Raw genomic sequence first — 16,131 nt, forward strand, 5'->3', positions numbered from 1 at the left:
GCATCCACAAAAAGGGGAAAGGAATCGTGCAGGCGACTGTACAGAGCTTGTACATCAAGTTCAGCTTGGCAAGTTGATATTAAACTAATGATAGACAGGAGGAGTGAACAAAAGCAGGTTGGAGCTTAGCTGTCCTAGTTAGACTTTCAGTTTTCCAAAGCATGACTGGATCCAGAACAATTTTTAGCATCGCATGTGGATGAGCAGTGTCACTAAATAGCAACCATATAACAAAGGCTTTTCAGGACATAAAGGGAGTTGGAGCTCCTGGTCCCAGGGTGAGCTGCTGGCTGGCTTTGCTCACCAGTGCTGGTTTGGCCAGCAATACAGCAAGGTCTTGTTACTGCTGGAATAAAAAGACACGGGTATGGTTTGAGTTCATGCTCAGTGAGCTCTGGCTGGGGAGGCAGTGGGCGCTGGAGGAAAAGCCAACGTGAATAACCTAGTGCTGTGTCAGAGATGTTTTAGGCGCAGCCCTGGGAAAGCAGATGTGGGCTCATCTTTCTGCAGTGAAATTTGAAAATTGAAAGGTATGTAAGGAGGGATGATAAAGACTGTTTTTTTTAATGTACTGGAGCCCTTTCAAAAGAAAAAAAGCCATGTGTCTGGATCAGATCAAAGACCCACCTAGCTTAACCAGTGTCCAAGAGCAGATGTTGAGAGCTGAGTACAAATACAAGGCAAGTATGCCATAATCAGACTCATTTTCCAGACTCCAATCCTTTATGGATAATGCAGTTTCAAAGAGAAGGGTGATATCTTCATACTTACTAGCCATCGATGATTTTTCTTCCAGAAATTTCTCTAGGCACTTTAAAAAGCAATGTAAAATTCTAACAGCCACATCTGCAAGATGGAATTCCACAGCTCAGCTATCCCGTGTGTGAAAAACTGCCACTTTCTTGTCTTTTTAAACTGCTTTGTCAGATTTTAACATTATTAATGCCTGTATGGGAACATCTGTCCTCTGCCTCCTTCCCATTCTCCACCTGTTTCTCCCTAGACCTCCACACATCCCCTGCAGAGCATCCCTGATCTGGCTGGAGGGACCCTTCTGCTCAGACATTCCTGCATGGAAGCACTTCTGAACCTTTCATCACAGGACATCACCACTAGGACAGGGGGTTTCTAATCTGAGATGGGAAAAGGAGGGAGCCACAACTGCCTTATCTGCATGTAACTGTCTGCTTTGCACTCCCTTAATACGATGCTGCTACTGGAAGAATGAGATAGTTTAGCAGCTGCCCTTCCAGAGCTGCTGCACAGGCACGGTTTGCTAGCAGTGGTGTAATTCCTTCGAGAAGTTTACTCATCTCGGCATTATCGCTGTTTAGATAAACCCTCTGTGATTGAAATCATTGTTTAGCGCAGAGCCGCTGACCACTGGACACCCTCACGCTTGTTTTCATAAGCAAAGGATTTGTCCGGGGGCCGGGTGGACCTTTCCAGCGGGGCTACGTAAATCCTGGCACGCCGGGATGACGCACGGCTCCGGCTGCGCAAGTTCTCCGGGGGCCCTTGCTGTCCCGGTGGCCTCGCACGCCAGCACAGACACGGGTGCTGATGAGGCATCAGCAGAAGCCCCAAAAGGCTCCAGCCTCCCTCTTCCTTCATGCGAGCCTCCCCTTACGTCTTGTGGCCAGATCGGCAGGAAAAGAGTTGAGCTGGAGCGGGGATGAAGCGTGGTGGGATTCGGCACCCTGGGCGCGAGCAGGATTTATGCCTAAATCCTTAATCAATAGTGTCTGATGCTTTCTTTTGCTCCAGTGACTGCTGTTGTAAACCTGCTGAGGCTTTCTACACCATAAAATAAAAAGGGAATAAAATAACTAAAAAGGAAGAAAGGAGAGAAAAGGAAGGGGAGCTGGGGGTAACGAAGGGCTTGTGCTATTCTGGAGCCCTGATCAAAGCCTCTGTGCCCAGACACAGGGGGGCACAAACAAACCCGGGTCCCTGGATGAGCAAATGGACAAAGTCACAAAGGCTTCCTCGCCACCACCCTCCTCACATCGCGCTGAGGCTCACTTCATTGCCCTGGGGCAATCTCACAAGCTAATTACTCCAGCCCTGGAAAGCAAACAGCTGTGACCACACACGAAACCAGGCCTGCAGACGTTCCCCGTTTGATCAGCCACCAACCAGAGAGATTCATCCGGGTGCAAAGGAAGGCCCGGGACATCCACACAAACACTTGTGGCAGTAGGGAATGCAGCATTAACATCTTCCTTCCTAAGCAGGAAAAAATAAAACAAAATCGAGCTGTTGTGTTCTCATAGTGTCTGTCTGTTGCAGGGATGGCCCTGGTGAGGGATTTAGGTCTAATATGACAAAGGGAAGCATTAGTTAATGAGATCTGAGCTCCTGCATCGAGTGGACGGAGGATGTCCACAGCTGGGCGATGGCGTGGCTATGCAGAGCGGGGCAGGTTTCTCTGTCTGAGGCTGACTGCGGCCAGGGACCTCACTGAAACACTCGCTGTGCACCTGAGGAAGGTTCTGGTGGTGGAGTGGGAACCAGGCCACTGGATCTCATCTGTCTGTTTTCCTGGCCTGTTAGCGAGCTAGAGACTCCTCCTTTCAAACCCCATGGAAGCATCCCTGCCAGAAACTGTGGGTACCAAAAGCAGCCAGTGCTCTGCTGTGGACAGGTGTGACCCACAGCCAGCAAGGACAAAACCCGGGCAGTTTACCCCTGGCTGTGCACCGAAGATGTCTTCGTTATCCCAGACGTACGTGGGTCTCGTGGGCATGTGAAATCCGTGCTATGCAAATGGGCTCTCTGGTACTTCTCAGCGGCTGTCAGCCTGAGGCTCCTCCGAGAACGGCTCGGCTCGTGGGATTGCAGCATCTTGGTTTCAGTCCAGGCCGGATCCAGAAGCAGAGACATGTAAGGGAAAATTCATGGAGTTTCTCATTCTGTCTGACAGCACTCAGCTGCGCAGTTAGGAGGCTCGTCCTCGCCGTGTGTCAAAACAGCTCGCTGGGTCCCTCCAGGCAGGGCTGCCACCTGGGCCAGGCAGTGACCCCACACTTCTCCTCTCCTTCTCTTATGGCATACGCAACCTCAGAGCACCCCCTGCGTCCACATAACCACCCCCGGGGGTAGGTGCCTGCAGCCCACCTGGTACCGGGTTGATCAAGGTCCCTGCGGGAGCGGGCTGACCCCTCCGTTCAGGTTAAGATGTGCACATGACAAAATTCACTCGGGATGCTCTGTATGGACAGCCTGGCTGCAGAGCTGGAGGGGCTGTGGGCCACGGTGCCGCAGCAAGCCAGGCATTTGACCACGAGCGGTCAGTGCGAGGGCTTTGAGCTGCCCCCGGAGTGCTTCACCTTCACCGGCAGCACGGAGCTGGCCCAGAGCAGCGTGAGGTCTGGAAACCATCAAGCAATCCTTCCAGACAACGCGGACATCACTGCCAGAAAAATAAAAAAGCTGGTTTTGAGCTTCCTCTTGGCTGCAGAATGGGAGGAGAGCATCTAGAGCAGACAGCTGGTCAGCACAGCATTGCCCTCGCCCTGGAGCACTGCGATTCCCGCTGGGCGTGATCGATGTGTCCGCCCGGCCTCCCGCCGGAGCAGGGGGATGCTGTTAATCACACGGGCTTGGGGAGGAATACAAGTACTAAGGGGATGGATGGCTCTCCCGAGGACACAACAGGAAGCTTGTGGCGGCGCTTGGAAGTCAGTTTGGGTTTCCTAAATCACGGTCAGGAGCTCCAACCGCAAGAACTTTCTGCGCTGAGTGCTGTAACACTTAAGCACTAATCTTCCCTGCTCTTCACAGGGATTTTGCCCATGTAGGGGCAGATAGTGTCGAGCCGGTAGAAATTTATGTTCCCCACGTAAAGAGCAATCCATAAAACGATGTTAAAATTGGTTAATAAATCTTAAGTCAGGAATTTGAAAAGCGATAACATAAATGCCTATTTTGTTCATTTTTTTTGGTGAACGAAGAAGGCTGAAAATGGATGCTGTCATGTACTCTGCTGCTCCGACCAACATAATTTCATGCATTCCTGTATGGGTTTTGATGAGTTCTGCAGATCAATGATGCTGCATTTAAACACAAGCTAAGCAGTAATTACGGATGCATGCAAGAGTTATTTATTTGGTGGCACTGCACCAGCTGATGGGAGGATTGGCCGTATCCAATCAATGTTTGAAGCTTCTCAGAATAAAGAGCCTTTTGGCTCCCAAAGCAAAGTGAAAATGGAAAATAACCCCAGTCCCAGGAGGAACCCCTTGTGTCCTCACAGGGAACGCTGCGGGACGGATCTGGGTCACCTCCTCCCCACGTCTCCGCCCCACTGCTCGTGCTCAGCCTTGCCTTCGCACACTGACGCCTTGTTTGTGCTGGGTCTTCATGGTCTTGCTGCATGGCCTTGGGGCTGAGGGTTGGACTGATGGGAATTAAGGCAGAAGCAGAGGCAGCAGGGTCAAAGCAAAACCCACGGCCTCCCGTGGTTCTGGGGGCAAGGGAAGACAAAAAGGACGATGAACGGCGTGAGCAGGGTGGCCCACAGCCTTGGGCGGCTCGCTGAGATGCTCCGAAGGTTCCCGCAGCCTCACGCCCAGCCCCAGCAGCCCGAGGGGCTCCCAGTCCGCATCTGGCTGAGCACCACGGCCGGTGCTGCTGCTCTCGGAGCAGAGACCACGCTCTGCTCGGAGATGGAGAGCAGGGAAAGAGGCCAGAAAGCTCCCAGATGTGTGCTGATTGTCAGAGAAGCCTTTGGTATGATAAACAGGTTGTGCGGGTGACCTCTGTGCATTTAGCACATGTTCTATTTACTACCAACTATTTTAAGCAGATGCTCTTAGGTCTCACAGATGTCTGAATAAAGGCAGCAGGACTGAGCCTCATTTCCCTGCTCAGCTTCAGTTGTGGCACCCAGCTCCACCAATGCTGGGTGCCCAGGCAGGTGGAAAATCCAATCATGCCCCGAGAGCAGCCTGAGGTGGGAAGAGGTTGCGCAGAGGTGTGCCCGGCGTGTCCTGGGATGAAGGTTCCCCTCTGTCACCTTCAGGACGTGCAGTGCCACCGCCGTGTGCAGCGGGACCTGCTGGAGACTTTGGGTCCAGCTCTTCCGGGGGAAGGCTCTTCCCTAAGGGCGCTTCTCCTGGGTGGGACACAGGAGTTGGGTTCCTGGGTAGAAATGTGTGGCCTTCAAAAATAAGTATCTTCCCCTTTTATATACATATGAGTTTCTTTGTAGCTTCTCTATTTGTATCATTTCTTTGTTAATGTCTTTTTGTTCAATGAGATATTCCTCAAGGGATTTTTAACGCAAAGCCGCCGATTCCATTACTTTAACTCGAGTGAAGGTTTTTACCTGGACTCCTTTATCAGCTCCCAGCTCTCAACAGATCTTACTGGCGTCAGTCCCATGTTTCTGTGGACCTTCTCCTATGCCTGTACGTTGCAGATTTGGCCTCGCTGCTCAGCACATCCCCAGCTCACCGTTTCTCATGTTGTGTGTTGCAAGCCCAGGGAACTGTTTGGCTGGACATGTTCAAACTGACAGTGCTGCTGCTCAGGACCAAGCCATGCCCGGTGTTTTCCTGAGTGAAGATTTGGAGATGCTTATTGTAAAACCTTGGGTACCCCGTGCAATACCGATGGGCTGGGAAATGCCAGTTTGTGCCCTTACAAGTGCTGTCAGAGTCTTGCTGACAGCTCACGGGGTGTTTTGTGACCTGGGCTGGTGGTTTTGGGGCACTGACTTTCTTTTCAATGCTGGTGCTCCCAGCAAACCTGCTGCTCGGCCCCGGGTGACAGCGCAGCCAGCAGGGAAGGGGTTACAGCGAGGCAGAGTGCATCATAAATCCCAGCAAGAGGGAGGCTGGGACTCCATGCCAAAATCAGAGCTGACACTTCCTTGGCGCTGCTCCACGGTGCGGTTTGTGCCTGCTTTCTTTTCCCCTGTATCTCTTCCCTCCCCTCCCAACAGCTTGGAGAAGGCTCTGCCTAAAAGCCAGGCTCCGTAGCATTTCTCCCCTCCTTTCCCAACACAAATAGACCCTGGGGACCTCTGGGGAGGTGCCCGCTCCGTTCATTCAAACACCTAAATGCATTGTAAGTACTGGAGGTGGGGAAGGTGCAGGCAGGGGGGTTGGCACAAGGATGGGTGTTTGCTCTGCCCGTACTCCAGCCTCCTTGGGCACTGAGCTGTGCCCTCATCACCGAACCCATCAGCCCTTCCCGGAGCCTGCTCATGGATGTGGGCTGTCAGGGGCTCAGGAAAATAGGAGCCGGGGGTTTGGATGCCTGTAGTGATGGGAAAAGGTCAAAAAAATCAGCCTCAGGTGCATCTGGCCCGCCAGGCTGGCAGGGCTGGTGTATGGGAGAGCGGCACGCGAGCTGGTGCCGCAGCGGCATCGTGTCTGGCTGCCTGCGGCTGCCCTGCCCAGATCAATGATCGTCTCATCAGCGGGTGCATCCTCAGGCTTCAGGGGAAAAAAATAAATAGGAATCTCTTGTCACTCTCCAAGAGAAGGAGGCAGGAAGGCCACACCTGGCATGAACCCAGCCCCTGACCTGGGCGATGCTCATCACCTCGCTCCTGCTGCCTTGGTAGAGCCGCGGTGGCTGATGGAGAGCCATGCAGAGCTCTGCGGGGCTGAGGATGAAATCCTGGGGGAAAGCAGAGCCTGGCACAGCCCGTGGCACTGGCCACATGTGTGGCACCGAGCCCTGTCCCCAGTCGTGGCCGTCAGCGTGGCAGCACCAAGAAACGTGGTGTGGGGGGACCGCCGAAAAAGCAGCTGGAAGTCAGTCGGTGCGGGTTGAAAACTGGCTCAGCGCTTGGCCTGGGTAAGCAAGAAATAAAGTGGCATTTGCTGCAGGGCTGATTAGGGCTATTAGATCAATTAGTGGGTGTAACGATTGCTGCCCGGGGCTCCACGAGGTGAATCCTGACTCCAACACGACTGCCTCAGCTGAGCGCCGGGGCTCTCCGGCCATGGAGGTGGACACCAAAACCTCCTGAGCCCTTCCCCTGCCCACCTGTGCCAGGCTGAGGGCTGCTGCCTTGCTTTGCTTCATCCTTCGCCGCTCTCACCACCATGGGCTTCAACATTTCATAAATATGTGTATTTGTTGTCAACGTGCCCTGGTGCTCACGGGTACCGTGAGGAGCTTGAACCTGTGCCCCCCAACCCTGCTCTGCCCTTCATGGAGCTGCATCCTCGTCTCTGCCTGCTCCTAGCATCACAGTGTTTGCTACTTTTTTTTTTTTTTTTTTTTTTTTTTTCCTTTTTGTTCTCTCTTAAAGCCCTGGCCCCGCAAGGCTGGATATTAGATGGACTATTTGCTTAAGGAAATAAAAAAGGACTTTCCAGCCCTCCTGTTCACAGACAAAAGGCTTTACAGCCTAAGCCAGGGGGCTTAGTAAGCTGCAGATAAAAGCAATTTTCCAATGGTTGTCTTAATATATACTGAAAAACGTGGGCTTTTTAAGCTAAGCTCATGATTGGTTTCGGATTTTACTCATAACCTTAAACACCTGCGCGTGGCGATGCTGCGCTTCTTCCCCTGCTCTAGTGGGGGGTGCATGCAGGGGCTGGGCTTTATGCTGCTGGCAGGGACTGAAAGGCTTTCTGCCCGATGCCTCGTGCTGCCCCGGCACGGCACAGCCCCTGGGGGGGTCAGGATTTGGGTGGGGGTGAAGGACGGAGGCACGGCACCTGCCCTGCAGGCAGCGAGGGGAGCACTGTGCTGAGAACCAGGTGCAGGAAGAGGCTGGGGGGCAGCGAGATTGGGAATGAGGGGAAAAGGGAGATAAATCCATCCCGTGTGAACAGGGCTGCTCTGCCCTGCCCTGTCCTGGCTGTCCTGGTCTTAGCGTGGCTCCTCCTGAGCCACTCATCTCCCTTTCCTTCCAAGCCAGGACGATTTCTGGGCCTGGAGCCGGGGGCCACCCCGTCACTCCGTCGCCACCGGTGTCTGCAGACCCACGTGGAAGATGCTTTGCACTGTCCCGGAGCCTGCCTCCAAAGAAATCCCCGCGTTCCTGCCATTCTTTGCCATTTAAGGATTTCTAATGAACAGCAAATCCATCGGGAAGCAGGCACGACCTCCGCGCTCGCCTCCCGGAGCAGACGGTGCCAGACCTGACGCCGGGCATGTGAAGAAGAGCCCCGGCGAGCAGCGGGCTCCTGACAGCTTTGCTGGCTGATGCACCACAGACCTGCAGCACCGCTGGGAGCAGCCAGGTCCCAACCTGGCCCCGAGACCCCCGAGAGCATCCCTGTGCGAGTGATGCCCTTCGCTTCGCAGGGGTTGTGACAGCAGAGCTGAGCGCACATGGTACCAACTGCAAGGTGCAAAAAAGGAGAGGGAAATTTGGGCTCCCCGGGGGCCAGGCTGGAGCTGCCCAGCTCTCGAGGACCTCAGGGTTTGGGGTAAGTGCTGGGGGCTTGCAGGGGGCACCCCGGCCCTAGAGCTGCCGTCCTGCTGCGTGGCTGGGGGGTGCGAGCCCATGGTGCCGGCCAAAAGGCAGAGCCAGTGGGAAATGGGGTAGAAGATGGGTATCAGTGAGAAAACAACTGGAGCGAAACAAACAAAAGGAAAAAAACCACACACACACACACAAAAACCAACCCAACCCACCCCAGCCCGTGGTGGCAGCCTGCCAGTTCCAGCTGGTTTCGTAAGGACATCACAGCCTAAAAATACACAAATACTCGGCCAAAAAAAAGTCAGATCTTTCTGCACCGAATCTGTCACCCGCAGCCCTTTGCGAGGAAGGAGCCGTTTCTGTTGGAGCTGTCAGTCAGCGATGGGAACAGATTAGGCAGGGTTCAAGGCTATGGTTCAACAGGTTTCCTTTGGGGGGAAATCGAAGCGAGGTTACTGGTGGTGCTGGCTCTCTGAACAAGCCATGGGAAGGGAAGAGGTTCCTTCCAAACCCTGGCAGCGTCCAGGCAAAGCGGCCCCGCAGGAGCTCAGTGTTTGCCACCCCGTTCCTGCAGCCTTGTACCCCGGACAAGCCATTGCCCTCAGCCCTGGTGTCCGTCCAGGCCAACAGAATCCAAACTTCACTAGAAAAGCCCCTGGTGCAAATGAGAGCACCAATGTGAGCTACTGCCCTCGTCCTACCCCTTTGGGTGGGGGCTTCACTAACACTGGACAGCCCCGACCGGTATTGCGGGTCATTAAACAGCAATTTATTTAGTCAAGAGAGATTTTACAAAGCCCCAGGCCAAACGCAGCATTGGTTATGACGGCGCGTGGCAGTGGAGAATGGGATGGAGGAGGAAGGTGCCGCTGAGACCTGGCCCCCGAGGAGCAAACTCCTGCAGAACTCCTCTGCTCCTGCCCACAGAGCGGTCTGGGCTGTCCCCTGGGTCTGTTCACGCAGGTCTTGGAGAGATTTTTTTGGGTAAAGGTGGATTAGGAGGGGAGGAGACAATGCTGTGCCACCAGTTTTGGCCTCCATAGCCAAGCAGAGCTGGCTGCAGAATTCACATCCCTACTTGTCGGTGGGCTTGCCGGTGAGGAAGCGCAGTCCTCACAGCCTCCTGGCAGGGTTTGGTGGGCTGGGAAGCTGAGCATTGCTTAACAGCCACATCAGAAACACTGCGACACGGCCTCTACCCTGCTTTGGGCCAACAGAGGCAGCCCCAAGAGATGTTACACCTAATTTTGGTGAAATTGGGTCTCCAGATGAACGGAGACTGAGGCTGGGATGCTGGAAAATATCCAGCTGCTTTCCAAGAGCACATCTTTCCCGTTGTGCTATTGCTCCAGCTCACACTCAGATGTAGCCATGTCACGATCGTGATCCCGTAATTTCTGAGTCAAACCTTGAAGCCTGGGACCTCCACCGAGCCCTCAGTTCTGCGAGGCTGCCATTTAGCCCCCAGGCTGGGATAACGGAGGCCTCGCTACCAGAGCCAGCCCCACTGCAGACCTGGCACCACCAGACGTCGCGGAGCTGCTCCTCCCTGCAAATCCCATTTGCATCTCATTTGGGGGAACTGCGCAACGCTGGCGACTCCAGCCAGCCAGCTCCGGCCTTTAGCAGCTCTTTTGTTCTGCTTATCGCAGGGGGAACTTCATTATTCAAAGTTGGTGGGTATATTTACTTACAGGGGTAAATTAAACCATAAATTCAGACAAATGTATCTACATCTCTGCCCGTGATGTATTTTCCCTGTCTGCTTGGGCTCTAAGACACAAAGGTGGATTGTTCAATAAACAGTGCAATGCAGTCATCCCAATTAATTGGATTGTTCCATTTACGCTGCTACTCCCCCCAATTAAACACAAATGAGCTCAAGTGACAGGCACGAATAAGAAGGGCGGACAGAAAACCATATTCTAATGCAAAAGCTGTGATAAGAAAATGAAATCTATGCACCTGATGGGAATATTAATGCAAAACCTTGACCTATAATTTTTCTTTCTTCAGTCTGAGAGAGCCAGCAACAATTGCAGCTCATTAAAACGGACCGTGTCCTGATAGCTGTGCGTAATGCCCACGTCCCACAAGTCCCACGATCCGAACGCTTACCTTGCTGCCAGAAGCAATTTCGCAGAGCTGCACGGTCCTGAAGCACAGAGCACTTGCCTGGGGTAATGAAGCCTGGGCGTATCACTTGCACAAGTACTAAATTAGGGCTGGGGGGCTAATAGGATCGGCTATCCGCTGCCTGGCCATGTGTAGCCTCTTCTCCAGACTCCCTAGAAAAGCTTCATTACTCTCCAGCCCCATCTCAGCCAGAGATGTCCCAGTGACTCGGAGACACCTGCACACGAGGTGCCTTTGTCCTCCCACCTGCAGCTTGGAGAGCTGGAGGGAGGTTCACCGCCTGCGGTGCTCTCAGCTCATGGGGTCTGCGGCCACGGGGCAATGGCCCCGACCCTGAACACCCCTTCTCCCTTTTAAACACAGGGTTATGACAGGGAAAAAAGCCAGAAACCAAACCCAGAAGTACTGGTTTCGATGAACCTCTGGATTTCAGCCAGCCTGTCCCCTCATTCAACGCAGCGCCAACTTCAAAGCTCAATTCAGTTTGAAACTCAGGGGGCTCAGCTGTGAGCACTGCCAAGGATGGAGATTTTACAGCCTCTCTGGGCAACCTGTTCCGATGGCGCTTTGCTGGGGCTCAGCCTAGAAGCAGTCCCTACGTCACGACAACGGCTGGCTCTAATTTCTTAACTCTTTTTGCGAGGTAAAGTGCGCGTTGGCATGTGGGATGCAATGAGCTTTGGCAAGGAAGGTGATAGCAGCACGCAAAGACAATTCCTCTGCAAAGAAAAGAGATCAGAAAGCAGCCCCACGTGAGGCAGGGTGAGGGGGAAGGCAGCGGTATTTTATTCTGAGGTCGGTGCCACATTTCTACAAGGCACTGCCAGAGCAGTTCCTGGAGATGGAGTGACTGAAGCGGTGTCCGGATTGGGCTTGGTTTTTGGCACAGCCCTGAGATATCCGGGCTGCAGCTAGCTGTGCCAGGGCAGCAGACACAATTGCATCTCTCCCCCTCTCCAGGCACAGCGAGGTCTGTATCCCTCCTCGGAGGCAGCTCTCCCTCCCTCTGCTCCCGGCACCGAGAGCCAAAGGCAGCAGCGAGCTTCCCAGCCCTGACACCTCAGACGTGTGAAGACGGATGGGTTGAACGCAGGCCTAAAATGCTTTGCAGTTTCACGGTAGTTTCACAGCCCTGGCATTATCAAATGATCTTTCAATGTACTTGGAAGCAGGAGGAGAATAACTTGAGATGGATTCTGGCTTCTTTGTGTATGTGTACTTGCAAACTGGCTCTGCCTACACATCTTGCCTGTGTGGATAGGCACATGGAAAACCGGTGCTCGTGTGGATGCTCCGTCTGCTCTGTTCCCTCAAGTCTGGGGCTTTTCAAGGCAGGTCCCTGCCCCTGGGTGCTTCGGATCCAAGCTGCCTCTGCACTGTCCTCCACTGACCAGGCCAGTGAGGAACTCGAGGACAGGAAACACAAGGCCATTTTTACATCCGAATAAAAGCAGGAGATTAAGGAAACCAGCTGGAAACCTCCATTTTGCTGATTTTGAAAGCAAAATGTGGGTCACAGATGTGCTTCCACAGACAGAAATTGGCTGGACAAGAAAAGGCATCAGCAATGCCCGGACTTTTTGATGATCAGAGGTAGATTTAGCTCCCAGGCATGGAGACAAGAAAGGAAGAGGAGACGAAGTAGGAATAAAAACATAATCAAGAGATTAGGAATGTAGAACTCAACCCACCCGTAAATTTGCCTTAGGGAATGATGAAAAAATGCAGTAATGAAAAATGATGAAAACCCACTGCTACTTCTAGCTCTCTTCCCTTCTCATCCTGTCTGTATTGTTTTACTTTTTGCTGTACAAGACACAGGACGCCTCTTAAGGAACCTCTGTCCTCTGGAACCTTTTCCTCTGTCTCATTTTTTCTTTGCAGAAGTGCTGTTTTCTGCTTTTCCTTTGCAGTAGGTATTAAAACCATGCTAAAGACAGGCTGAATTTAGAGCCTAAAAGAAGTAAAACTTTGCAGGGAAGTCCACACAGTTTGCAAGCATGCAGGGGAGAGCAGACAGCGATGTGCTCCTGCCCATCTTTGATAGGACGGAAGAGCTATTAATCACTTTGTTCTTAGGCTAATAAGAAATATTAGATCTATTTTCAGAGAAATTAACGACAGACTAATAAGAACCATGCTGCTAGCTCTCGGAGGCTGTTGATTAGCCTGTGCCTTGGTCTCCCAGGGCACAGAGCAGAAGGCCTGTTGTTTGAGCCAGTTAAAAAAAAAAAGGTAAAGCCCTGGAAGAGCAACGCAGGACAACTGCTGCGCTGGCCAGGGGAGTGAGCCCTGGTGACAGAGCAGGGCTGGCTTTGTCTGGCTGCTCTGTCTCGGAGGCTGTCACTGCGGAAGCTACAGGATGTAGGGGACAGTCACAGTGTCTGGCCCGTGTCCCTTCATTAAGTAAAGCAGATGCTAATGCCCCAGGCCACGGCTGACCTGGGAGCAATGCCCAAGCAGTGGTTCCTTAGAAATGTTTCTTCAAAGCTTGCAGCATGGCCAGGGGCATGCAGCACCTGGGGTGAGGGGAGGTGCCCGAGCTGCTCCTGATGCTCCCCTTGTGCTGGCCACCAGCCCGCAGGTCACCCGGCCACCTTCGGGCTATGTGACACACTGAGCAGCCGTGATCCCTGGCCCCAGCAGCAAAGTTCCCTCCTGCCAGCAAACTGCCAAGCCCAGCAGCACGAGGAGCCCAAAATAAGAGAGGTGCCGGTAGGCCGGCAGCCCAGCTCACCTCCATCACTGGTTTTCAACCTCTGAAGAACTCCACATTCAGCTCTTGTCTGGGACTTATTTTTCTCAGCCCTAATGAAAACCCATTTTGTAGTTGCTAGTGTTTTAAAGCCTGTATCAGTGTCAATAAAGGTAAGTCCTTTCCCAAGAGAGAAGAACAGAAAAAAAAAAAAAAAGAGAGAGAAAACTGTCTTGTATTTTTTTTGCTCATGCAGAAAAAAACAACCCCGAAGCACTGCAAGATTAAATGAGAAATATGCCTCTTTTCACTGGGTGTCCACTGGGCGTGAGTAAGTGCCAGGTGAGCTCTCAGTTGCATCGCCATCTGGTGCGAGGCACCAGGGCCTGGAGGCCCCGGTGCCCATGGTGGCTGAACCCCCAGAGGCTCCTGAACGGGTTGCGAAGGGCTTTGGTACCTTCAGCTCAGCCAGCACACAAATTGTTGTCCAGCCACTGCAGAACCAGCACCCTGGGGCAGGAGAGGCCGGGGTTTCCTCAGCCGGTGGGTAGGAAACCGGAGCGCTCTTCTAGGGAAAGGTCTGGGTCTTCTTCTTCCCGCAGAAGATTTGTGTCATTGCCACCCTCTTGAAAGATGTTTATTTTTGGGGGTCCCCAGTTGTGAGAAGTGAGAAATGTGCCAAAAGCCATTTTGCCAGCTCTGTGTGGTGGATCTCTGCCTTGGGTGCATCCAGGCGGGTGAACAGCAATGCGCCCTGGCGCCAGCTCCCTGGGAATACGGGTCTGTGTGCCCCCGTACTTCATTCACACAGCTGAACCCATCATTTATCTGCCCTTTTATAAAAGATAGAGTCGATGTTTAACCAAATAAGAGACATGGTTAGTGATGGGACCCAGCAGGTCAGCCTGCTGGTTGGACTTGGTGATCTTGAAGGTCTTTTCCAACCTAGATGCTTCCTTGATTCGACTGCAGAAGGAGCAGTGCGTAGGCCAGCAAGCCTGAGTTTCTTCTCTCCTTCCATCCTTTCTCCTATTATCTCCTCTCTTTTTGCGTTGACTAGCTTGAGAATCTCAATGCAGCACAAGAGACTTTGTTAGACACCGAAAATAATTGCACTGGGCTGCAACTCCGCGTTGATATTGTTGTGAATACCACAGCACAGAGCCTAGAAGCTGCTTGTGGTTTCAGAGCTCTTGCTGATGAATTGCCCAGCATCTGGTCACGTTGGGAGGGCTACGCTTGTTATTTTCAACTGCTGTAGTGCATGGAAGGAAAATCAAAATACTTTCCTCAAGGTAATTGGCTCTAAAACAATTGAAGAATTTTCCACAAGGTTGTAATGCAATTAGGACTGGCATTTTCTATAATTTATATCTCTAATGGTATGCTTTTGCCATCAGATCCTTATTTTGTGGAAAAAAAGCTGGCAAGAAAAGGCAGATTTTGCTGTTACTGGCCATGAAATATAGATTAAGCATAGATGTCCACCCAGTCATGATTAAAAGTCAGCATAACGTTGGGATCGTCACTCAGATGTAGTCGTTCGTGGTGTGGAACGGCTGGGTAGGATGCTGTGACACCAGCCACACATCTGCAGAGCTCCCATTTGGTTTTTGGGCGATGCCAAGCGATGTGTCATCATCGCTCGCGTTCTGCTGCAGCGCCGCAAGAGCAGAAATAATTCTGTGCTCCCAAACTGCCCTGCCAGCTTGGATGGGAGGAGCTGGTGCAGGCGGGTGGCAACCAGGGCCACCGCACAGAGCGAAATCATCAGCTACCCCGGCATTTGGGTCCGTGTTTTGACAGGCATCCAGGAAAAGTCTAAGCAGAGGTGCCAGACAATCCAAGCACGCAGCAGCTCCCAAATAGCATGAGTCAGCTGGTGAACTTGTTGACACGGGGTACTGCGAAAGCCAGAAGCATGGACAGAGCATTCCCCTGTCACCACTCTGGGAAACCTCCATTTTTGTGGCTATCAAAGCAGACTGCTGGGGAATAACTGGGAAAAGGATCACTCTGTGCTTGCTCGTTCCTCATACTTCACCATGATTTACTGACCACTGTCCAAGACGCAGTACAGGGCCAGGGGGACTTTTTGCCTGACTGCAACAGCTGGTGGGACTGAAATGCAAATACTTCCCCTACCCGTGGTTGTTCTCCAGCTACCTACCAGCACGGTGTAGGACTATCAGAAAAACAAAACCAAGAGCTGTACAAAGTGCACCACACCCTTCTGTTATCTATCAGACAAATGAAGGAGCCCTTGGCTCCATACACGGGTTGGTCTGTCTCAGCTGGTTTGTAGAAACCTACCTTGAACAGTCTGGAAGCAGTTTGAGCACCTGGCCTCAGGGTCCTGGACCCCAGACTGGCCAGAGGGCAACATGAAAGTCCCACGTGCTCCTTCCTACCTTGCAGCAGCCTGTGACACATCACACATCCTTGTCTGTAAGCACAGCCGTGATCAGATCCATTGCTGGGAGGCAAGTAACACCTTTGGGGCCATTTTGGTTAAAATTTTAACAAGGCCAAATGCAGCTTCTTAACACAAAGCATGTCAACAGGGGTACTCACTATTGGGCCGAGTCATTAAGTTGATATTCCCGGGACCTGTTGAAGCATTCCTGGATCCCGGAGTCTGCCCAGAGTCTCATCATAGCTGACAGCAGCTCTGGAGAGAAGGGCTCTGTGTCCTCCATCCGACTTACGACGTCGCAGACCATCTTGGCATCAGCCTGCAAAGGAAAGGAACGAGAGGTCACACGAACGCTGAAAGCAGGAGATTTCAGAAACGGTCCATCAGACCTGCAGGGGCAAGAGGCTGTGTATTCGGGATGGGGCTTCGGGATCCACACCGTATGCTCCAGCAGGAACAGGCCGTTGTGCAGCCCACCTCATGCCA

The 16,131-nt window shown here is 52.7% G+C and overlaps 1 protein-coding gene across 2 annotated transcripts in view; it reads right to left on the reverse strand.

Annotated features, from left to right (window-relative positions):
* GNAO1 (G protein subunit alpha o1) overlaps window positions 1-16,131 on the reverse strand; it is a 134,929-nt gene that overhangs the window by 32,455 nt on the left and 86,343 nt on the right. For both annotated transcript variants that reach the window (XM_035336429.1, XM_035336430.1), the window contains exon 4: window positions 15,804-15,964. In XM_035336429.1, coding sequence (XP_035192320.1) covers window positions 15,804-15,964 — 161 coding nt within the window. The remainder of the gene's footprint in view (window positions 1-15,803; window positions 15,965-16,131) is intronic.

This window comes from Oxyura jamaicensis, chromosome 11 (assembly GCF_011077185.1).
Source record: "Oxyura jamaicensis isolate SHBP4307 breed ruddy duck chromosome 11, BPBGC_Ojam_1.0, whole genome shotgun sequence".
Taxonomy (NCBI): Eukaryota; Metazoa; Chordata; class Aves; order Anseriformes; family Anatidae; genus Oxyura; species Oxyura jamaicensis.